We start from the raw sequence: 23470 nt of genomic DNA, 5'->3' as shown, positions 1-23470 counted from the left end.
GTGCGCGGGGGTGGTTGCATGTGCGTGGGTGGATAACAAAGAAATGACATTTAATTATACAAAAGTAGTTTATGTGGCTTTTTGATAGGGCCTCCAGATCCCAACAAACTGAATCTGGGGCAAACAGATTCATCTTGTGTGGGAGATGTTAGGCTAAGAAAGAGACTTTCTTTTTTTTTGTATAACTACCTTAAAATAATATACAGGTGACGTGTGTGTAAAGGGTAACTATTCTAAATAGGCTCTAAAATGTTTTGCCTTTGGAAAACCTCTCTTTTTCTATTTTGATTCTGGCTATTTAAGCAGATTTTCTGTCTAATCAAGTTTGGGTTTTACTAGAGCTGCACATTTCATTTTCAGCCACATATTTCTTATGATACTCACGTGTTAACTTTAAAAAAAAATTAAATGTGATATTCCCTAGTTTCCTAACTTATTTCTCTTTTTAGAATGAAAAACGTGGCTACAAGCACTAACAGAAGCATTCAAATAAAATAAACTTCTTTTTCAGCCTTGTTTTTCAAGTAATAATCTCGCTTAGACAGCTTCCCTTACTTGTCTGAGTCTACTTCTCGTTTTAGCTGCAAGTCAACAGGATGTGAAAACCACAGAGTTAAGAAAAAAACTGCGCCTGTTTCAACATGCTGCACTTGGGGTTAACATAACCAAATGAGCAGCAGTTAAAGCAGCAGCTTCTTTAACAAGTGTACATGGGCATTATAAATCCTTTCCTTTGGGACATGATTGCATTAACCACACACATCGCACATATAGAGAGTGATTCTGCTTTTAACAGTAATATTTCATGTCAACCTGACTTGTCAAATATGGGCCGAGTAAATAGGGGTGGGCTGTGGTAAGAGGAACAGGAAGAGATGAGATGAGAGAAAGACAGAAGGTAGCAGGGCAGATAGAAAAGGCGAGAGCTCATCACGACGGCATGTGAAACTAGCAGATTTTCTTTTTTTCTTCTTTGCTCTTAATAAAAACGTTGACAGGACGAGTGATAAGCCAAAAATGCTGTGTTCACTGGATCAAGACTTTGAAAGATGATGTTTTGAGAAGATAAAAAGAAACGAGGCGAACGAAAAGGTAAGGGCAAAAATTAACTGAAATTTAAATCACTTTGTGGTAGACAGTAGCTTTAGGGGGAAATAACAATGTGATCTGTCAACAAGAGTTATTCGACTGAACTGTTTGGGAAAATACACAACAGTGATCACCTACCAACAAGACCCTGACATTTGTGATCACATAGTCGAACGTTTTACATAGCTAGGAGGAGTTTGTGACTTCAAGTTTCTTTTAAATTTCTGCCTAAACATCTGTTGCCCACATGCTGAAACCTGTCAAACTGGTTTCTCACATGTTTTGTTTCAAAAGAAAGGCACAGCAGCTCTGCGGTACTCATCATGCTTTTAAGTTTCAGTGTTTATAGATGTCGTGTTTTTCCTTATGGTATTTTTTTAAAGTACTAACTGAATTCTGATATTTTGGATCACCTTTTTTTTATCCACCTCCAGCTTCTTTCTGTTTTCTCACAAGGATCATAAGGATTGTAAGAAAGACCACTGGACAACACAGATATCAAAGTTGAAATGGCTGAAGAGGAGCTGTTGGAGCCTCTTGTCATCATTGAAGATGGAGATTTGGTAGAAAGTATTACTGAAATTAGGGCGCCAAGCGGTGCAGATGTCACTGTACAAAGCTGTAGCGAGGAGTTTGCTATCAAAAAGGAAGAGGAGCACACAGAAGAGGAAAACAGTCAACAAGAAATAGCGGGTGAAATAAATTTAGAAGAGCAAAGCCTGGAGAAACAGCAGATAACCAGAGAAGAAGACAAACCAGAGATAACAGAAAGCACAAATGATGGACTCAAAGGAAATGACAGTAAAAGTGAAGGGCAGCCGGATGAAGTGCTTAAAGAAAAAACTGAAAAACTCTGTAGCACAGAGGATGAAAAGGCCACACAGTATGACCCTGAGGCAGACACAAACAAGCTAAATTCATCTGAGCTACAACCCGAGGGGGGACCAGACCACAAAGAAGATCTCAAAAAGGTTGGTATTTGCTCTTCTTACCCTGAGATTACCTGTGTTGTAAATCAGTTGACTTTAACACTTTGCCACCAGCCACTGCAAGAGAAAAACAGTCTCACGGTGGAAGAACTGCAGGTACCACTTTATTTCAGAGCATGTGGGAGTACGTAGGAGTGGATTCTTTTGCTTTGCCAACAAACAGTCTGTGCCATTCACTCAGAAACCATTCCTCTCTCCCTCCGTCTTTTTCACCCTCCCACCTGTGTTTTCTCAGGCTCACCGGTTAACCCCTGACTTCCCAGAGGCGCTGTATGACCTGCTTTGCACCTTTCAGGAGGGCAGACGGCTCAATGACCAGCGCTGCTCCTTCAGGCTGGAGAGTGGGGTCAGGCGGAGGAGGTGCCACTCTGAGCCCAACACCTCCAAACCAGTTAACAGAGGTAAGCGCTCTGTTTTGCCATGGTAAAGTGTGGAAAAGGATACAACTTTTGCATTTGTTTTTGAGCTATGACTCATGTTGAACAAGCAGAATCAAATGTAGCCACCCATTCTCCCTGGCTCAGGAATTTTCAGCTACCATGTTTCCATGTTTTTTTCCTTGACCACTGACCACTGCCTTTCCCCTGTCTTTTGACCGTTTAAGCTCTTTTCTCTCTCATTTCTTTACAGTCGTCTTTTCCTCCATGACTTCACTGCAGAAAGAGGAGTTTTTTGACCTGGTGGCCACTGCACAAGGACGACGGCTCGAGGATCAGAGGGCACAGCTTGGAAGGTCTTCACCACCAAAAACAAAGACCAGAAGTGTCAGAGGGAGCATAAGACAACTGTCCCTGTCTGTGAAAAAGCCTGCACCAGTTCCTGCGCCCAAAGATGATCTGTACGATATGATTCTAACCACACAAGTAAGCAATGAGCTTGTTTGTTTAGATGTGTTTGTTGTGAGCTGAGGTGTTTTCTGCTTTGTTTCAGAGAAGAAAAGTTAGTTTCTCACTAATGCGAGAAAGAGTGTTGGCAGCAAACCTTTTGCCTACTTTCACTGCATTGCTTTCATTTTCACAATTTGTTTTGACCCACAGGCTCAGGGCAGGCTAGAGGACCAGCGCAGCAGGGCTCCAGGTCCCATGGATGATGAGGACTTCTTCTCCCTCCTCCTGAGGGTCCAGGGGGGACGCATGGATGAGCAGAGGACCGAACTACCACGCTTGCTGCAAACCTGAGATGGAATAAAACCCAAAAGTGTGGGGCTGCTGTGTGTGCCAACTGCCAATGTAGCCTCCCTGCTTAAGTTTCTATTTAAAGAGGACATTTTTTTAACCCCAAAATGCTTTGTGTTGGGGGTTGGGGTGGAATTGCTGTATCTCCTAATAGTGTTAAAGTTGTCAAAAATTGGAGCAAAAACGCTAATGTTTGAGCAACAGTGCTGTTAATGTAAATTAGGAGAGTTCATGATGAGAAGTTTACTTTTAGTTAATTTTTTCCAGTAACCAGGATCAGTAGATATGTGATTTCTCTGCTCTGGAATTATTCCATTGTATTGAATGTCTGCAATGAGCTCTTGAATGGTTGCTGTGTGTGTGCGCGTGTCCTAATTGTAAAGGAGGCAGTCTGCTGAATTCTATTGTTGTCGTTATTTGTACAGATCTAATGTAGCACAACAGAAATAACAGTGAGCTCCAAGTTCAGGAAGTGCTGGGGCTAGTTCTCCAAAATAAATCAAATGCATCCTGGAGAGTGTATTCTTTAATTTTCCTTATGTCTGTACATATAAATCTTGTAGTAGCCTGTAACTACAGGCATTTTGCTTGTGACACAGGGATGCATAAGACCTGTTCTGCTATCTTCATCATTAGGCATCATTTGCTGTTCTAGTTCACATTCCCACAACTTTGTGATAATGTTTAATCTTTAAAAAATCCCCCTCCGCACATAAAACACTCACATATGAATAGATGAGCCTTTTAGGGAACAGGCGAGGCTAAGATAAAGCTGTTAATTTTTTACAGACTTCATAGTCTGAAAACAGGTGTTATCTCAGTGTTCCTGAATTTCTCTTTAATAATGTGACGTAACCTCAAAGGAAATCAGTAGTTACTCGTTAAACAGTGTTCTAGATGTATGTAACATTTTCTTCAGTCTATGCAAAAAAAAGGTAACAGATAATCACTAACCAGCTGTAATGGCTACTTTCAATTTAAAATGTCCCCCAAAATTTCATGTAACTCTAATAACAAGAATCAGTCAACTAGGGTTAACATAAAAACACCAGTTGTGAAGTTAATTGTTAACACTGCCTCAGTGTATTTGCTTTAAAACAGAGCATTGTAGTCACTGCAACCCGTGGTCACTTTCTGTAGGCAATAATCAGGGCCACTTTAAGTGGGGCTCTTAGAGCAATACTGTTTAGTCCACTCAGCTCAGAGGACAGCTTTCTGAGGAAGCCCTCGTTGATCAAGGCAGTTGACAAGAGGATGCTGTGTCACTTCCTTAAACAGTATAGAGTTATATAAGATGAGACAGGGTTGTAGGGGGAACTGAAGAAGAAAGCATAAATACTGCATATATATATATATATCTTCATATACATATATATGTGTGTGTGTAGCCACACTTTTCACCTAAATTGTGAAAGAGTAAAACAGGAAGAAACAACAGAAGTTCATCTTACCAAATTCAAGTTCCACTTTTAAGATGAGTGTGTGTTTATAGGGTTGAGCCGAACATGTTGTATCACTTCCCCCGTTGTTAGACAGATTACTGGCTGCTTATCAAAGACCATACAGGAAGGAAGATATATTTGCCATAATATTCATGGAACCCAGGTGATTTAGAGGTCCTTCTGGGCTCCAACAGATTCAGGAACGTCTTTAAAACCTACAGTTATGCAACTAAGTTTTAAACTAACAATATTCAAGGGGAAAAATACTGAAAATGTCTTTTTAAAGTAGGGGGAAAGTTCAATCTGCTTCTGTTATAAGAAGTCTAATTATTATATTATATTATATTATATTATATTATATTATGAAAGGTGTTTGTAATAGCCGCTTTTCAGGGTAGTACCGCCTACCAGTTGACGTCATCAACCACATGACTTCATGAAACTAGGACTTTTTGAGAAGGATAAATTTCGAAGTTTTGGAGCACTTAAAACAGTCTTCACGCCTAAACCGTGAAAGCTATTTAGGATTAATTGGATTTTATTTCTTTAGTGCGATAATTTCCCTGTAATGTAATGTCTGCCGTTGGTAGCGATCGCTCCGTTGTCTTTGTCATACGTCATTGTCTCCTCCCGGAGCTTTCGGCCGAGATCAAAACAAGCACGTACCAGTCCCTGTAGGAAACACTTGTAGGCTGGGATGTACTCGAAGAAGACGAAACTTGAGGCCACAGCCGATCTTCGTGCAGCAAAATAAAACAAGACTTTATTGAGAACATACGTGAGGGTATGTTGACTCAAACTTATACTGCACTTTTCACTTTTCTATCGCAGTTATCTGTAACCGCTAACGATTCCAGCGACTGAGTGACTTGTGCTTTGATTTATAGGATCAAACCATAAGTATTATTAGATTTAGCTGAAGATAAATATTAGTTAAATGTTTTCATATTAAAATCATTGTTTCTGTTTTTATGCAGTATTTTTGTAGTCAGGAGCTTTAGTTTTTACGGTAATACTAAATGTTTCTTTTCATTCATTTTCCAACAAGTCACAAGATGAGGTTAACTTACCGATGATAGTGTATAGCCACTAATGCATGGGTATGAAAAATATAAAAATAAATAAATAAATAAACCCTTCAGTGGCTGGACATTTTTCTGCTTATACTTTAACATTTCTACTCCAACAAAAAAGACTTTACACTGTTTTATTGGTACTTTTACTTGAGAATACTGAAACTCTTTACGAAGGAGTCATTATTGGTAAAAAGAAAAAATGAGCTTCAACCAAATATTTTGAACGTGAACTCATCATTTAATTTCCTAACACATATACACATATTTAACCGTAGTTATTAATATCTCTGTCTCTTGTTCTTAGATGCTTCTGTTCCTGTCCGTGCTGATCCTCTACGTGCCGTTAGAGGGCAGCAGCTCACCAATCAGTTGCTACAATGACCAAGGAGATGCTGTTGATTGGTAATTCATTGATAACAATTCCTGAGAAATCACGTACAAAAGTCCTCCTTATTTGTTTGTTTTAACCTAGATGTATTATTCTGATTAAACAGAAGCAATATTTTCAATAACAGTTTAGCATTTACAGACATGCACCAATATAAGCAGTTCTTACATGTACAGCCTTTCTGTCTGTGTCTCTGATTTAGGTTCTATATATACAAACTTCCCAAAGAGCATGGCAGTAAGTCTCCTGAACAAGGTGAGATGTATTTGCTTTTGGACCAAGGAAGTGAAGGATGGACTAAAGGGAAGGGGACAGTGAATGACACCACGAGCGCCCTGGGCAGGACGGTCGGACAGCTGTACACGCAGGGGAAGGTTTGTTTCCATCAGGTTTCTTTTTTCTGCTACAAATGTGGAACTGAGTACAAAGTTTAAAAACTGTAAGCTCAGTTTCATTTGGAAAAACACCCAAATGAAAGCAAGTGTTCTTCAAAATGTGATTATCATACTCTTTTAAGTTCCTTATTATTAATTGATTTAGTATATTCACAATTAATGCTAAAAGGCAAAAAAACGTCAGCTGTTTTAAGATGAGTGGACCTTCAGTTTATATTTGACCCCAAAAATGATGTCATGTTTTAGAAATACTGATTTGTCACAAGATAAAATGTAATATTCTCCCAAAACCATGTATAATAAAGTTGAGTTGAACTTCCAATTCTTACGACTCACAAAACTTAAAATACATTTTTGTTTATCACAATAGCCAAAAGTGACAGACAGTGCTGGTGCATCGACTTCTGTTAACTGCAGTAACTCTTTGCTTTAACTACATGCAGAGCAGTTATGCTTACGTGCAGATTTTAGTCCTAGAAAACCACTGAGCTTAGGGTATTTACATTTTTCCTGCTTCTTCTTTGTGACCCCAGTCACAAGACTTCACCAACATGATATGCAATAATAAGCATTTTTTTCATAGACATCTGCTATATCCAGTTGACATTGTTAGATCAGAGGAACAAACATATAATGAGAAGTGAAACTGCATCTGTTCATTCAGGTGATCTGTCTTTCTGGCTGGTGATTGTGCAACTAGGAGGCAGAAAAGGTCATTTACTAATTGAAAACTTGATAGATTCATCAAAACATGTCAGAGAGTTTGTGGATACGATTCTGAATCAAAAATTACTGGATACAACCATCTGTGTGTAATTGTATTGGTTAACATCACCGAAAGTGATGGATGTCAGTGTGTGCCATTTTATTTATTTGTTTGTTTTCTTTTGAGGTGAAAACATTTGTTTCTACATCTTCTATGATCGGTGAGTACACATGCATGAAGCTACAGTTAAAAACCTTTTTGTTTTTGTTTTTTTACAGAATACAGACATTGCATACATCCTTTACAATGACCAGAAGCCACACGAGGACTCGTCTGGTGACAGATGGGTTCATAACAGTGAGAGCAGAGGGGGTCACACGAAAGGTGAGCTCTCTGATTGTCCCAAGACTGCAGAAAGTTTCGAGCTTTGTTTTCCAAAATCTTGGAATAGTATGAAAAAAATGAGATGAGTAGGGGGCACTACTCCACACCAAAATGAGCCAGTTGAGGTGTTCCGGGCATGTCCTAAGAGGAGGAGAATCTGGGGTAGGCCTGAGACTTGCCAGATAGATTATATCTCTTGATTAGCTTGTGAACATGTTGGTAGTCCCCCTGGATAACGTGGTTAGGGAGAGAGACATCTGGGCATCTAAGCTTAGACTGGTCCACGACCATCAGCGTAACTTTGTGCTGAACATTGGGAGGTGGGGGTGTAAAGATCTCCGTCTAAATAAATAAATAAATCTGCCTAAATTCCCAGATGATTAAACATGCAACTCTTTTGCTGGTAATACCTGAAACGAGTAAAGAAAATCAACAGCTTTTTTATGCAAGATATTTCATAATTTTATTTGGGGGGGGGGTTATATTGGTTGGGTCTGATTATTGGGGGGGTCATAACCCCCCTAACCCCCCTGGAAACTATGCCCCTGTCCACAACCTGGTCGTGGATAAAGAGCGAATGGATGGAAAAAGCAAAATTTTTTAAATCAACGTTAAATAAAAAAAGCATAAAGACAACCTATCACATGTTCAAGCTCCTCTTTTTACTTACATGAAAAGTATACAGTATGTTCATTAGAAATTTGATACTAGGAAGATTTAAAAACGCTGCAACAAGGGCAAAAAAAAGTCTGGCAAAGATTTGTTATAGTAATAAAAACATGTTGAAACATCTCCTTATCAACCTCACGTTCTTCTTTCATCATTTATATGTTCTAATTCTACTTATTAAAAAAGAAGTGCAGATTAATGCGCATTACTTACATTTCCTCTGATGCGTAAAAACAAATGAGCATAGATAAATATATTTTGTTTTCACTTGAATGTCCACATTAACCATCTTCAGGGAAAACGTCTGATGTATTTTTCTTACTATTTTAATATCTCTGCTCCTCAGGTGTTGTGCTGCTGGATAAAAATCAGGGTTTCTGGTTGGTCCACAGCACCCCTCAGTTTCCTCCTGTTCAACAGGCAGGGGAGTATTATTACCCCAGCAGCGGGGAGAATAATGGGCAAAACTTCATCTGTGTTACATACCCGCTCGACCATTTCCAGACCATCGGTAAGACTGGAGCCATGCCATGTGGCCTCTTAGTGAAGAAAGAGTTGATATAAAAATGCAGTTAACACTTAATGAGGATGTTTAAATGGATGATGGTATTAGATTGCAATCACAGTATGAGTGCTGGGAGGAGAAGGTCCAGACAGCTAATGACGATTCATATTCTGTTCCCTGTCTGCAGTTATGTTGGTCTGACTAAATATGCTTTAATTAACAAGGAACTGAAGAGTTTCTTTTCAATCTCATATCTTTATTAGGGTAATATTTTTGCTTGGTAGTTAAAAAGTCAAGCTGTTGTAGCCTGTGGTAGTATTTTGTGAGAGATTACGAATAAGAAGTTCATATTTATGTAGTTTACTGTATCAGCCAAACATCTTAACCATGTTAACTTAAGGCCTGTAGACCAAACTGGGGCTCACAGAAGCTGTTGGATGTTCTGCCAACCAATTTCTAATATACTAAATAAAATAGAGATAAAAAGAGATTCCATTTCGGTTTAATGTAATCTCAGCTACGATGCAGCTGTTAAATAGAGTAAAATATGTATTTGCAAAGTTTTTGTAAGTTTCTTATAGTCCCAGTAGTCTGGCTTCTCTAATTCACCCCCTTCCCTCCCACTATGGCTCAGGAGGTAGAATGGGCCGTCTACCAATCAGAAGGTCGAAGGATTGATTTCCCAGCTATTCCAGCTTACATGTCGAAGTAGCCTTGGACAAGATACAGTACTACACCCCAAGTCACCCTATGCATCCACTGTGTGAATATTATACAAGGTGCTTAGGTATAGAAATGTAGCTTATATGAATGTGTGTGATTTGGTGAAAGAGGCTTTTTGTAAAAAGGACTTTGAGTGCTCAGTTAGAACAGAAAAGCATTATATGAATACCAGTCCATTAACAAAATAAAAAAAGAAAGTAAAAAGACAACCATGCAAAGTGTTTTGGTTTAATGCTATTTTATATTTGTCCACATAAAGGACGACCTGCTCTATTCATCTCCAGCTCCGCTTTTATTCTTGAACCCTACAAAAGTAGTTTTACATCATTCACAGTTGAAAATAATCAGTATTTGTCTCATACTTTGACTTTAGTGAGATTTCTCAGTTTATCCTCCTTATGAGTTAAGCTCTCGTCCTCTTTCTTTTGAAACAACTTAGTTTGCTTGCTGTTTGGGCTTCTGTCCTCTCAGTGACAAAATCCAGGTAGTCAAGAATTTAAAAAAAGCCTGATTGACAATGAATCTTTATCGCAGTCTGAACTAGTTTTTTTCCCGTTTTTTTCTCACAGAGCTTATTTGATTACAATTAATATGAACATCCTCACTGGAACTCTGTCTGTTGGACTGAAAACAAGGAAAGTAAAAAGCAACCAGTCAATATCATCAAACATCGTAGCTCTTTCTAATTAAGTTCATTGATTAGTGATTGTGCATCTTTGTATATGAATGGTTTACTAGTAGTGCACCATACCAGCACTTCTTACAATTCATATTAGAAGTAGGAGATAATGCATCCCTGATGAAGAGGGAGAGATATATGCAATAAAAAATAAATATATATATATATAATAGTTAATTTATATATGCCTACGTTTTTTGACACGGTTAACAAAGTTAGAAAGTGAAAAGAAGAAGCAATATATTTAAGTAAATGGCAGTGCAATTTTTTCAAACTATAAAGCATATTTTCATTATTAGTCTTACATATAAGACAACTTTTATACTCTCTTTGTCACAATCCAGTTAACGGACTATGACAAAGAACAGGAGACAAGGTGAGCTGGTAACTTGGTAGACACAACTGATTTACAAAAGCACAGCTAAATTGAGACATGCTTGTCTGCGGGTCAGTCGTGTAGTGTAGACTATGTATGGATGAATGGCAGAGAAACCCAAGGATCACACTGAGATCACACCAGAGAGTGACTGCGGAAAGTAGGGAGCTTTTATAGGTGAACACGCAGGTATAGCTCATGCTGCCATTTACTCCCCTGTCAGCTCTTACAGGACAAAGCAGAGCACAAACCAGAACAAAATGGAGACATCTAGTGCCGGGATGGCCGAGGGTCATCCATCACAAGATAGGTTAAGAAAGTCCTTCCCCAGGAATGTTTGAGGATACAGTACTTCTTTTTCTGCATTGCGATGAATTTTTATCCTGTAATTTTGCCCCTTTTTTTAAAGAGATCATGGTTGCTATTGTTTATTTAAAGAAAAAGACAAAAATCGGGCCTCCATCAACAGTTAGTAATGATTTCCCTCTGTGTTCTCTTTTGTTTAAGGTCACCTAAACAGTAAATGTCCATGTGGTGCTCAAAAATACTGCTGATTTATGCCGGTATATGTTACACACTAATAATGAACACTTCTTAAGCACATTTAATCAATAATCTGTGTCAGTATCTACAATTATTATTATTCCCTGGAGAAGATGATTCAAGTATCGTCTGGTGCTTAATAATCGACTCAGGTATTGACACAACAAAAACAGCCTGAACTGAGATAATCAGCATAAACAGGTGTCATCACCATGTCACCCGGCTGCCTCTGCAGTTCCCTGGCAGACCCAGCAGTTGGCACAGTTGCTATGGCAGTGCCTGGGGTAATGTAATTAAACTGAGGTATGTAACCATAGAGATACTGGCCCTCACGCTCTAGCAGGGATTTGCTTTATCAGATTCTCGTCTCTCAAGCTGACATGCTGAGAGTGTCAGAGTGTTCAGTCTGCAGGGTTAAACAGCAGAAGGTGAGCACAGCCTCATCGTGTTTTTATTTTAAAGCACCTTGCAGCGTTCATTTGCACATAAATTTGGAGAAATGGAGATTTCATACTACTGTCTATAATGTTTTTATTATGTTGTCAGAATTATTTTCCTCTTAATGCTTTAATTAAGCTACTTGTTTTTTATTCGAAGCACTGCTTATGTTTCAGTTTGTGCTAAAACATTAAGTATTTAAGTCATTTATCAGTTGTCACAAACGTATTTTCTTCATTAAGCCAGGATGCCAATATCAGCTGGCATATGTGGGCAATTGGCCTCAAACCAGAGTATTAGGCAAATAAAAGTCTGTTCTGCAGCCTGTGCCAGATGAAGGTGTGTCAGGGGATTCATCGTGAGAGTCGTTTGAATGTCAAGACGTTTTAATTAAAACCAAAAATGTCATCCTCATGGTGACAGGATGAAAAGTCAGAGGATTACCAAACTCAGAAGAACTCATCCTCTGAATGCTATTAATATCTCACCAGAAATGCATAGAAACTGCAGATAGTTGTGAAAGAATTTCAGTCCAGAGTAGTCGACCAATTGTTAGACATCGCCATTACGTAGCTTTTATGGGTAAAAATGACATTTTCAGCCTCGCTTATGCATGAATGTATATAAAGAGAATAGAATTGAAGTTTTTTTTCCAATTTTCACGTTCTTCAGTGCTGCAGTATGCACTGCTTTGGTTTATATTTTGAAAGGAGCGAGCAAGATTTTATTTTCCGTTTTACTTTTGTGTTGCTTTAATTTAAAATTCAGTTAAAAGTAAAGCCAGAGCAATACTTAAACCGGAGGCTGATGAAAAGAATTTTTAATAACAACCTGCTTAACTCTGCATGATGGCGGTTCTCTGCTACATGTGCTGCAGACAGCGCTGAGCATAAGCAATAATGTATAAATAACAACTAAGTGAAAGCTGCGATGCTCAACAAACTATGCAGTGACACGATTTCTAATTTACCCCAATAATCTTTATTCCTGCGAAATGTTCTGTGTGCACAAATAAAACAAACAAAATGTCTCAGTGTTTAAACTTAGACATTTTACTGTTTCATGGAAAATATTAGCTCATTTTGTTATGGGGGCCATAAAAGGCTGGAAAAGTAAGTGGATCTAAAAAGAAACAGCTTGTGGAACATGCTAGTGACATTATTGGGGTATAAAACGAGCATCTTAGAGAAGCAGAGGTTTGCCAATCTGTTAAAAGTACATCTACAAATTGTGGAACAATTTCAGAATATTGTTCCTCAAAGGAAAATTGCAAGTACTTTGGATAGCTCATCATCTACAAAACATAATATCATGGAACGATTCCAAGAATCTGTAGAAATTTGCGCAAGGAACAACAAAATCAGTATTGTGGGCCCCCAGGCAGCACTCCATTACAATCAGGCAAGAGTCTGTCATAGATATCACTGCACTGGCTTAACAACACTTCCAGAAATCATTGTCTGTGAATACATTTTATTGTGACATCTACAAGTGCAAAGATCCAGAAGCCCCTCCATTTTCTCACAGCTCATTTAAAATAGACTGAAACAAAGTGGAAAACTGTTCTCTGAAGAAGTCTCTCAAAAAGTGCTGCGACGGGTCTTCTCAGTTCCCGGGTGTTTGTTTGTTGTAACCTTGTTACAAGACCAGGGAATGCTACACAGTAATAAACACAGCCCTGTCTCAGCTCTGTTGGAATTGAAGTTGTATGTATTGGTCTGGTGTGACATAAACGGAGATCTGATTATGGTTTTAACTTGCTTTACGTCAGGCATCAAACAGGAAGAAACTTTAAAGTTATTCCTTAATTGTATGTACACTTAGATTATACCTTAGTTATATGTTACTGTGCACAGTGTTCCAGTACAGGTCCGTCAAATGGCTTTGAACCAGTGTCACCAGTACAGTGCTTTTTATTTGCTTTACTTAAAGGATGATGTTATTATAGGGTGTGGTTTGCTCTAAATCTAATTTCTTTTGCACCACAGGAGAACAGCTGGAGATCAATCAGCCTAATGTGTATGACTGCAGCATCCCAGAGTCTTTGGCATCCCAGGTGCCTTCGCTCGCTGCTCTTTGTGACAAAAGAAATCGGAAATATGAATTCTTTCCACATGCCAAACCTGTGTCCAATCGCAGCGTGACACTCACCTCAAAGGGTGGGACAAACTTCATCAGCTTTGCCAAAGGAGCCTCTTTTGACAACGGTACAACTTAATCGAAATGATGTCTTTTCTAAGCCTAACCCTTTTCTGTCTTTGTGACCCTGAATATTTTTAGAGCATTCGTACAGTTTACTTGCAATAAAAAATGTAAAAAAAAAACAAACACCCTCATCCATCTTGTGTCCCCTTCATCAGATCTGTATCATGCGTGGGTGGCCCCAACCCTCCAGTCAGACCTCTTGGTCCAGTTCTGGATTCGCTCCACGGGCATCCTTTCTTCCGACTGCTCGGATGACTGGAAGGTCCTGAACATCAAGCTCCTCAACCCTGGGCAGACGTTCTCCTTCAAGACCAGCCAGGACCACTCCAAATGGGCGGTGAGCCCCAGTGAGACTGGGGCTGGTGGAGGCTGGGTGTGTGTCGGGGACATAAATCGAGATGAGGCTGAGGAGAAGCGGGGTGGAGGCACAGTGTGTCATCGTGATCCGGTGGTGTGGAAGGCTTACCGAACAGCGGCCTTGGACTGTGAGGACTGTCAAGGAAAAACAGTCCAGTGCTGAGAGTCTGGAGGAGCCAGATGTGTCAACTTGGACATGATGAGTCATGAGGGTGAAAAAATATAACGCGAACAGGGTTTTATGTGGATTTATTTGTTACAGATTTCTGTTCACATCTAGTGAAATCTATGTGAAATATTTAGCCTTTAACATTTAGACAATTTCAGTATTTAGTTTAAACACATTCCTGCCAGAAGTTTTACACTAATCTAGTGATCAGTAGATGACAGTAAGATGCCAACAAACAGCAATGCAATATTTCAATCAGTCCATAGAGTCTCATCTTCAAATAATTACTATTTAACAGTAAATAGTAATGACTTTCATGTATGTGCAGGTGTTATTGTTTATTTCAGATTTGATTCGTAGTGACCAAAAAACCAAGCATCTGCATCTAATTTAGGTGTAAGTAGAAGTCGTGACATTACACATTAAAGCCAGTCATCACTCACACCTACTAGAGAAGTAGACATATACTTCAAATGAAATGATCGACTCGTCCAACTTTAGCTAAAATATAAAATTTCCATCAGCCACAGACACTCATTGGGAGCATTTTACTTGTTCCTCTGTTAAGTATGATTTCATGTGGTTATCAAGGGTTATTGAGTTGTTCTCTTTATAATTTTAGATTTTCTGGAGCTGGAATAGTTATGAGTAATATGTTCATTTTGTAAAAGACAAAAACCTCAAAAGTGGCACTTTAGTGGTTCAAGCATCTTTATAACCACTGGGTACTGTTTTCAGAGAAACTGAAGAGACACTGGTGCGAACGGGATGAGTGCCGTTTCACTCACTGACATTTTCTGCTTTTAAACATTAGCTCGTTTATTCTCAGGGAGAATTCCAAACCTGCTGGTTAATTCTTTTTAATCAAATGTGGGAATGATTGTGCTTAATAACAATCTGTCACTGATGATAAATTACAGACACTTGAATCATTAACCAGGCTTGTATGAGTGTGTGTGCATCTCCAGCATGAGCTTTAGATTTGATACTTTTCCACATATATACATTAATTCTGACCCTGACTGTGCTTGAAGATTGTCTTGTCACTGGTTGTCTTGAATTTGAATAAAGATACGAAGAAAAATATGTATTTTTAGTCACTGATCCGCATCCTCTTTCCTTTGTTTACCCCTCACAAGAAAAACAGAAATACCATGTTTTTGACAAGTAGCAACAACTTTAATTGTTTTTATGGGATACTCAGCAGCATGAAAAATATCTCAGTACTGAACATCAGTCAAAAACAATTAAAATTCATATAAAAGTAAATTTGTTACCACAAAAATAGGACATACTGTATGTAGTGCATAAATAGCTTTGATGTGGAACTACACAGCACTGGAGTTGTCTGCAGTTCCTCCACGTGGACTGTATACATTCTAATGCAAACATGAGAAAGTGAGCACCCAGCAGAGAAAGGCACTAAAACAATCTGTAGCATGGGATCATGCTTGCACGTCTTTTTTTTTTAATACCCACAATCCTCTCCCTGGCCCCTCAGTGCTCGTGCCTCGGCCGGTAAAAGGAGCCTCACCAGCACTGACCCGGGACGACCAGAGGTCACAAGATTTGTTTCAAAGAGACATACACTGAAGTTAAGATGTTCACTGAAGCCACGACGCTGGAACTGAGGCTTTGCGGTCTGTGTAAACTGCAGTGAAGATGGACTCCTGCTGAGCTACTGGAAAATCTGCATAAATTAAGTTTAGCTTATGCTCTGTTGAAAGTATCAGACCTGAAAAACCTTAAACTTAGCAATGGCAGTGTTTTTCTCTTACTTATGTTCCTTTCTAGTAACAAACTGAAGCAAAGCTGTTTTAAAAGTGCTTAAAGTTCAAAGCTGCAATAATCAGTTTTCATCCACGAGGTTTAAGAGGCTGAGTGATGTTTGATCACCCTGTAACGTAGCAACACAGCTGCGTACATTCACGTGCAGCTGAGGGAGGTGACACTGTAAAAATTTCTTTGCAAATACATTTTGTCCACTTGGTTTAATTAGTCCTTATCAGCCTTCCTTGAGGTTTACTTTGGTCTCCAGCAGCTCCTGAGAAAATTATGTGGCTCTCTGACTTCACCTGTTGGTTCACAATTGCATGAGTATTCGAGTCAGGTAAGAAAGATGACCAATCAGAGCTGCTTTTGTAATATCTGTTGGTGACAGCTGCAACAAGGTGGTATTTCTGAGTGTAAAACCAAAACAACGAGCTAAAAGAGCCTTAAAAACTGAGCAGAGCTTCAGAACTGATAATAAACTGACCGCAGTTCATTACAACAGTTTACAACAGAGTTTCAGTGTTATTCTAAAATCCTGATTATTGCTGCTTTAAGTTTATGGAGAAATGAGTAAAAGCTAAAATAGCTGTCCTTCTCTGTGGACATGTCAGCCTGTTTCTTGCAGTTATTTTAAGGATTTTTTCCTTGTTGAAACAGTTACTTGTCACGCGAGGACCTGTCACACAATGCTGAGATCACACAGACATACAAAATATATAAATATATACAAATCATATATGTCTCATTTGAAAAGCTCCAGTGTTTTGCTACAATGATGCACTTGCACTGTCTTGATTCCGATTCAGATCTCATTAAATCTAATTTCCCCCCAAAAAACACACTTCAAGTCCTTCAACAGCATCTTGGGTAATCACAGAAGCGCATTCCAACCAATCACATCTTTTTTACATTCGGAAATGTCAGTCACAGATGAGGCAGAAGACAACAAGGGATTTCTTGGTGTTTTGTAGCAATTAAAGCAACTCTTTCTTTCTGTGAGTTGTAATGATAAAAAGCATCAAGTGCTACCTGACAGGGACTTGAGAACCAGTACCAAAGGTACACTTAAAGGCTTTCACTGCTCGTCCTCGGGATGTAAATTAGCGTGCATGGAAAAGTGCAAATAGCTCTGTTGAACACAGCAGCTGGAGTTCTGAAATATCTGCCACACCTTCCTGCAAGGAGATGTTGGCTGAAACACAAGCAGAGTTCTTCTTGGTGTTTTGGTGAGCTTGGCAGGAGCACAGGAGAAAGGCATGTGTAGGTTTTGTGTTGGACAGAGAAGGCCACATTTACTGTCCGTGAGAGCTCACTCTGCATTCACATTGGGAGACCATCAGAGAACTCCACCTCGGTAGACAAAGCAGACAAAAATCTGATGTCAAAAAAGATTCCTGACCAGTCTCCTTCCCTTGGCCTTGATTCGAGGAAAAGTGGCGCTCGTCTCTGTGCTGATCGGATGCGAGCCAAACGGGGAGTTCCCGTCTTTCCTTCTTAGCAGGAAATCAACACTAGATGACGTCATGGCGTAAAAGACATTTCCTGTAGCAGGGATGACCAGTTCTGTTTTAAGAGAAGAGAAAGGAATAAATACATGACATGTGAAGGCTGCTGCGCTCTAATGAGATTCATTTGCAGTGTTTAATGGATTTGACTTGTAGAACTTGTAGTAAATTGTATTTTCTCTTAGTTTTCAGTCTTTTTTTAACTGCAAACCGCTCAAGAGCAAAATGTGCTATTCTAATAACAGATATTAATGATATAAAGTGCAATCATGAAGTACATCCTGTCTCTGGCAACAGTCCAGAGACCACATAGGAGTTTGCAGTGAAGCATCACAAGCACGATCAGAATCATGCTTCTGGGGTGTTGCTTTTTATTTTTACATTTGAATGCCTGTGGCTGTAAATTTTGCAGGACTGCCCAGGCTGACTGTTATGATATCACCAGCTGTCTGAGGGAGAATATTCAGCAGACTTCCTTTGTCCTCTGTCCAGAAATGAAATTAAAATTAAACGGTTGCCATTTTGACACACTGAAGGACATCTCGTGGTCATTGCAGAGGCACAAGTGAAAAGAGAGAGAAGGGGGGGAAATCTCAAAAATGCTGAATGTGGTCCAGTAAGAAAATGATCCTCAAGGATCCAAATTTAATTGAGGTTCCAGGTTGTACAGAAAGTATTACACATGTGTAATATAGATTAAAGATTAAAATATAGATTTTGATGTCTGTCTAGCTGTTCTGAGATCATCAAAGCAGCTGATTGTAACTGTCCTAGTTAATGGACAAAGGAGGAAGCTCAGCTTTGCACTGGCAGTTCAAACATTCAGGTTTGTATTCTCTTAAAGTTCCTACATTATTAATTGGATTTTCATAATGATTTTAAATAATTATTTGATTGCACATATTTCTCATACTGTCTGTCCCAATATGTGCAAAAAGCACTTGCTTTACAAAGATCTGCATAATCAAAATGCCCAACCTTACAAATATCAGATGAAACTCCCTCAAAAGTTAATAACCTCCTGACAAAGGTAATGACTTTGTACATGTGTCAAACTAGACTAAAATTTTTAAAAAATAATAATAATTTAACTGTGGCACTGATGGGTTAGTCAAAAGAAAAAAATTCAAAATGAAGTCTTTGTCTCCTCTGAAAAGAGAAACCACTTTGACAAAACTGGTCATATTAGTAATGATGACTTTTTTAAACATTGTGTCTGTCGAATCGATTCGTTTTTTTTTTACCTTTTCCTTCAGGCAGAAGCTGTATCAGCTCATATCTGGATGCCTGTTTGGGGTCTTGATTGTGCTTTTCTAAGGCAGAGCTGATCACAGTGGGAGTCTTGTCATTGCTCGTAACCTGAGGCGACAAAGGACAATAACAGTGAAAACAGGACAGCCTGATTTGCACTAATAATAACCTGGGTCCGTTGTATCCTGAGGATCTGACTCTGATTACTATGATTATGGGGTCCTTTCAGATAGGAGGAGAAGCTGTAAGTGCAAATTGTCACTGATAAATTAATGACAAAGGCTTCTGTGCTGATTCTACTGATTTTAATTAGAGACAAATGGTTTGGATTCGTACCAGAATACTCCGATACAGGTTTCCATCCTCCAGGTCCATCCGTATCCTGATGATCCGCATGTCTGCCCCTGACCCTTGGATGTTACCAGGGGGATTGTTGCCACAGGAGGCTGATCGACGGTGTGATTTTGTAGGAGTGGTTGGAGTCAGCGTGGCAGGGTTCGATTCATTGGTAGGAGGGGACGTGTCAACATCCAGACAGGACACCGACGGAGATCTCATATGCTGCAGTAGAACAGTAATCATGAAAATGATAATGACTGAGTGGAATCGGAAACTAATCTGTATATTTAAACATGCAAAACAGTCCAGCCTGCCTACTGTGAAATGACATAATATAAACAGAAACCTGACTGATGACTGTTGTTGAGTGACTTACCTTTGTGAGCTTTGAAAGCAGGTTATTGACGGGTGAGTGAAAGTCAAAGAAGCTGTCACTGTCACCAGCCAGGCTGGTTCGGGAGGTGCTTAGACTGGAAATGCATGAAAATACACAACACAACAATCTGAGAAACTTGTCAGGGAAACTGGTTTATTTGTTACAAATTTGCAATAAAGTTTTTACACTAAAGTTAAACTTTAGTTAAACAGTTAAAATCTAAATTTTAAGCAGCACAGGCTTAAAGGCTCAAATTTGTTTCTATGAAAATTATTAAAAAACTTAAACCTACGAAGAAACAACCACCGTGACCTTAGGTCCAAAGAGATATTAGCTTAAGTTGAAATAGGTCTGTACTTTTATTTAGTACCAGCTTATTCCACAAGATGGTGGAGTGAGTTCATGCAACATTAATTTAACCAGATTAGTCATTAAATTATTATTTAGAATGACGGTCTGATAAAACATACGGTATATATTCTTGAGGAAATGAAGGCAGGACTAAAAAGAAATATCAAAAATTTAACATGAGCACTTCTTTAATGGCTAAAATCCTGCCCTCCAGTGGTGAAAGTGGATAATTACAAAAAGTATCATAAAACCTAAAAAATATCTGTAACCAATCCAGGGCTCTGGTTTGTTGCCAATGTAGTGAGAAATATTTTTTAAAGCTTCTTTACTGCAGTGGTCACCAACTGACGAGTTGAGAAGCCAAAATCCGCTTCCCATTAAAATTCTATATCCTAAACTGTATATGTGGTATTGCATATATATACTTATATTTAGTGTTATGTGTATGTTTATGAATGAGTCAGTGAGCTCTGCTTAGCTTACTCTGGACACTGTGTGATAACGACAGCTGGGGCATGACCGCGAGGGCTCGGGTCGCCAGGTGCTTCGATTTCATTGGACAGCCTATAACTGAAAAATTAAGGATAACTTTATCATTCTTCACCCATCAACACGTGCTACAGCAGCTGTCTTTAAAATAATGAATTCATTCAAGGCAGTTTTTGGTTGTCTCGACTGTAACCAAATGCATACACACCTTTCCTCTTCCCTCAGAGTAGGCACGCTGTTATACCACTGCACGAAGGCCTCGTCAGCAGTGAAAACACAGTTTTTGCAGGATGATTGCAGGAGCCGGATTTGAGCTAAAACCTCAAATTCCTGTTAACAAAGAGCCATATCACCACAAAGTTTCACAACAAAAAAAACCCAACCCGTGTTAGCTGTTCTCTTATTACTGTGCCAGTTTTTTTCATCTGTATCAGAAGCACCTCTCAGCACCCTACACTTAATCATTTCCTCCCTCAGATATTATGTTACTGCTCCCTCTTACACACTCTTTTCTTACTTACACTAGCAGCTTATGTTAATGCTGCAAAAAGTGGAGCTTACTCTGTTCAAAACTGCTTAGTATCAGGGCATCAGCTTAACCAAATGCAGAATGTCTCTTATCATAAGCATTAAAACAGATCACGTATTCAACTTTGAACCTTTTATCTCTCAAACTGATGTGTATTGCAGCACTTACTCTTCTCCTTTTGTCAAAGTTGATGTAGCCGTTCTGCAAAGGAGTGACAGAATCTGTTATGTCAGCTCAAGAATTGTAAAATAAAAAGTCCAGGGGACGTGACACAGATGAAATCAACTTACATCCAGCCTGTCTTTGACTGCCGTGTCCAGCATGGTGAGGTCTGTGAGGAAGATACCCAGGTAGGGCACGGTGCCCTGCGCGTTGGACTGTGTGAGAAATAAAAGAAAGTGTTTCATCAGTTTCCTCAGAGGTTTCTACTCACAATGTAAAGAGCCCACACAGCGAGGGATTTCAGAGCTGCCGCCTGCAGCTATTTTTCAAACAGTGGCTTGGGATTTAGCTCATCACACACATACACAAAGACAACAGCTCGCTGTTCCACTTTGCTGCTGCATGTTGGTCGATCGCCCTCACAACCCTCTATTAAACCAATGAAACACCCCCCGCTCAACAGTGTTAGTGTCTGAATGCAGAGTTTAACTTGTGTTAACCAATATGTTAAGCTGTCAGGAAAGTACTTTTAACTCCCCCCAAAAAATGTTGCCTACTCGCACATTAGTGACATGCTGAAACCACGCTCTGCAGTACATACGCTGCGCATGCAATAAGACAGCGCTCGTGTCATTCTGTAAGCCCTCAAACTTCATCTAAAACGGTGTCTCTGTCTTTTATAACGCTCATGACATGGTTGCAGGGTCTTACATCATTTCACATTTTTCCAAGGTCTACCATAAAGGACGGTGGGGGTGTACAACCCCTCAGGCTAAAATGTTTGGTATGTACCCCAGATGTGCGCTGTAAAGTTAGTGAAAATTGTTGTCTTTTATGTGCATGCAGATCTGAGGTTTTGCCTCTGCAGAAGACCATAAGGTCATTTTAAAGGACTCCTCTGCTGCTGCAGCTATGTGGAAAGTCTTGATGATGTAATCCCAAATTTATTTGACACTCCACTGAGGGTTATTTAAGTCAAATTGTGGACGAAAGCTAAGAGCGGCACACTTGAGGAATTTAAGTAGAGTCCCCCTACAATCTCTTTTTAAAGGTTGTTAAGGGAGTTCATTATCACACAAACAACCCAACCTGTTTTTAACCAAGTATTCTTCCACTGTCAGATGTTTAATCTCCACAACAAGTTTTGACAGTATTTCCAGTTACCTTGTTAAGGTATCTGTTGTTGAGCCTGTTGTCCAGGTTGGCAAACTTTGACGTGCCCTCCTGCAAGAGAAAAAAAACAGAGGGAAATCCCGAGTTTCAACCTGGATTAGTAGAACATAATCAATTCTCCTCCTCTACTTTCAGAACAACAAAAATACTTACAGTGACAACTGTATTGTACTGTATTACATTTGGTCAACAATAAAAGTACGTGTTACACCCAAAAAGATGGAAATGCCAGCAGAGGCCACTGGGACACCAAACTAGCTCTTATTTGCACTTACAGTTGCTTAAAACTGAACACAAAATAAAAGCTCTTGATTTTGAGAGCTGACATAATTTGTATTTATGAGACGTTTTTGCTGACAAAAGGCTGAAAATGCAAAACAGTGAACTTGAAGATGATAAAACTCCCTGAGGTCAGGCCTTAGACATGCCATACATTGTTAAAATAGTTGTTATCTAACTTGGTTTATAATGTACAACAAATTGTATATTATTAACATTATTAGATATTAATTGTATAAAAAATTATGGACTTTGGAAGAAAGTTATTACACTGAGACAGTACAACAAATGTAATAGTGGGTTATTTAAATAAAAAAAGGTAAATTTACAAAGAAAAAGGAGATTTTATCTGATATTAATTTAATAAATGTTCATTTTTTGTAAAGGAATTCTAATGAACCCCATTCCATCACAAATGCTTCTGGCTGCTGTGTAATATATGCCTGTGTTAGCCAACCTAATTACATTATAAATTCCAATCTGATGCAATAAAGAAATCCCTGAATCACCACACAATTAGACGCATCTGGAGTTTCAAGGGATGCTGCTGCAGCCTGGGCCTTGTTGGAAGAAAAAAAACATACTGGTGTTGATGAGCTGATCAGGTTTTAGTGTCAGGTAATGTTAGCTTGTGGTATTTCTTTTCCACTGCCAGCCTCTACAATGAGACAACGTTGATCCAACCTTTTAAAGTCAAGCAATGCGGTTGGTCTTAATTAAAATATGCAGGTTTAATTGTGGAATTTCTAAAGATTTTTTTCTGGATTAATCCTTCTACCATGGTAGAATGTTTTGTAATGTACTTTTTCCATTTCCATCAACATTTATAGGTATATCCAATGTTTATCTGTGAAAATGTCTCACATTTTATCTTTACTTGCAATGCTTGCAAGTAAAGACTTTTATTTACCACTAAATTAGATACTGTAAAACCT

At 39.0% G+C, this 23470-nt stretch overlaps 3 protein-coding genes across 6 annotated transcripts in view; 2 read left to right on the top strand and 1 right to left on the bottom strand.

Annotated features, from left to right (window-relative positions):
• Nucleotides 1-707: 707 nt before the first annotated feature.
• On the top strand, nucleotides 708-3768 carry LOC102304649 (G-protein-signaling modulator 2). Of its 2 annotated transcripts, none has more exons than XM_005923704.3 (5): nucleotides 708-1092; nucleotides 1546-2060; nucleotides 2314-2479; nucleotides 2709-2941; nucleotides 3116-3768. In XM_005923704.3, exons 2-5 carry the CDS (start codon nucleotides 1599-1601, stop codon nucleotides 3254-3256), a joined length of 1002 nt encoding a protein of 333 aa, XP_005923766.1. In that variant the 5' UTR covers nucleotides 708-1092; nucleotides 1546-1598; the 3' UTR covers nucleotides 3257-3768. The 2 variants fall into 2 exon arrangements, with proteins under 2 accessions (XP_005923766.1, XP_014189493.1); XM_014334007.2 differs by having other exon boundaries at nucleotides 719-1092; nucleotides 1524-2060.
• A 1404-nt stretch (nucleotides 3769-5172) lies between these two features.
• On the top strand, nucleotides 5173-15398 carry dnase2 (deoxyribonuclease II, lysosomal). Its single transcript, XM_005923702.2, has 7 exons — nucleotides 5173-5479; nucleotides 6076-6173; nucleotides 6362-6533; nucleotides 7539-7644; nucleotides 8660-8824; nucleotides 13566-13784; nucleotides 13938-15398. The coding sequence occupies exons 2-7, from the start codon at nucleotides 6076-6078 to the stop codon at nucleotides 14300-14302; spliced, it is 1125 nt and encodes a 374-aa protein (XP_005923764.1). The 5' UTR covers nucleotides 5173-5479; the 3' UTR covers nucleotides 14303-15398.
• A 67-nt stretch (nucleotides 15399-15465) lies between these two features.
• Nucleotides 15466-23470, bottom strand: part of rgl2 (ral guanine nucleotide dissociation stimulator-like 2) — a 32064-nt gene continuing 24059 nt past the window's right edge. For all 3 annotated transcript variants that reach the window (XM_042221322.1, XM_005923700.3, XM_005923701.3), the window contains 9 exons: nucleotides 22248-22307; nucleotides 21212-21298; nucleotides 21090-21122; nucleotides 20601-20722; nucleotides 20387-20473; nucleotides 19553-19646; nucleotides 19174-19398; nucleotides 18831-18945; nucleotides 15466-17644 (listed from right to left, as the gene is read on the bottom strand). In XM_042221322.1, the coding sequence (XP_042077256.1) occupies nucleotides 17463-17644; nucleotides 18831-18945; nucleotides 19174-19398; nucleotides 19553-19646; nucleotides 20387-20473; nucleotides 20601-20722; nucleotides 21090-21122; nucleotides 21212-21298; nucleotides 22248-22307 (1005 nt within the window). In that variant the 3' untranslated portion in view covers nucleotides 15466-17462. The remainder of the gene's footprint in view (nucleotides 17645-18830; nucleotides 18946-19173; nucleotides 19399-19552; nucleotides 19647-20386; nucleotides 20474-20600; nucleotides 20723-21089; nucleotides 21123-21211; nucleotides 21299-22247; nucleotides 22308-23470) is intronic.

This window comes from Haplochromis burtoni, unplaced genomic scaffold (genome assembly GCF_018398535.1).
Source record: "Haplochromis burtoni strain Fernald_Lab_line unplaced genomic scaffold, NCSU_Asbu1 Contig_64, whole genome shotgun sequence".
Classification (NCBI taxonomy): domain Eukaryota; kingdom Metazoa; phylum Chordata; class Actinopteri; order Cichliformes; family Cichlidae; genus Haplochromis; species Haplochromis burtoni.
Note: the sequence above shows the minus strand (reverse complement) of the source record. Positions and strands in the feature narration are given on the sequence as shown.

What these genes read in the sequence shown, in the direction of transcription:
- LOC102304649 (XM_005923704.3), top strand. Translation starts at nt 1,599, where the DNA reads ATGGCTGAAGAGGAGCTGTTGGAGCCTCTTGTCATCATTGAAGATGGA. An exon ending in ACAAAGAAGATCTCAAAAAG is followed by an intron (nt 2,061 to 2,313) that starts GTTGGTATTTGC and finishes GTGTTTTCTCAG; the next exon opens with GCTCACCGGTTAACCCCTGA. An exon ending in CTCCAAACCAGTTAACAGAG is followed by an intron (nt 2,480 to 2,708) that starts GTAAGCGCTCTG and finishes ATTTCTTTACAG; the next exon opens with TCGTCTTTTCCTCCATGACT.
- dnase2 (XM_005923702.2), top strand. Translation starts at nt 6,076, where the DNA reads ATGCTTCTGTTCCTGTCCGTGCTGATCCTCTACGTGCCGTTAGAGGGC. An exon ending in CAAGGAGATGCTGTTGATTG is followed by an intron (nt 6,174 to 6,361) that starts GTAATTCATTGA and finishes TCTCTGATTTAG; the next exon opens with GTTCTATATATACAAACTTC. An exon ending in AGGAGCCTCTTTTGACAACG is followed by an intron (nt 13,785 to 13,937) that starts GTACAACTTAAT and finishes CCCCTTCATCAG; the next exon opens with ATCTGTATCATGCGTGGGTG.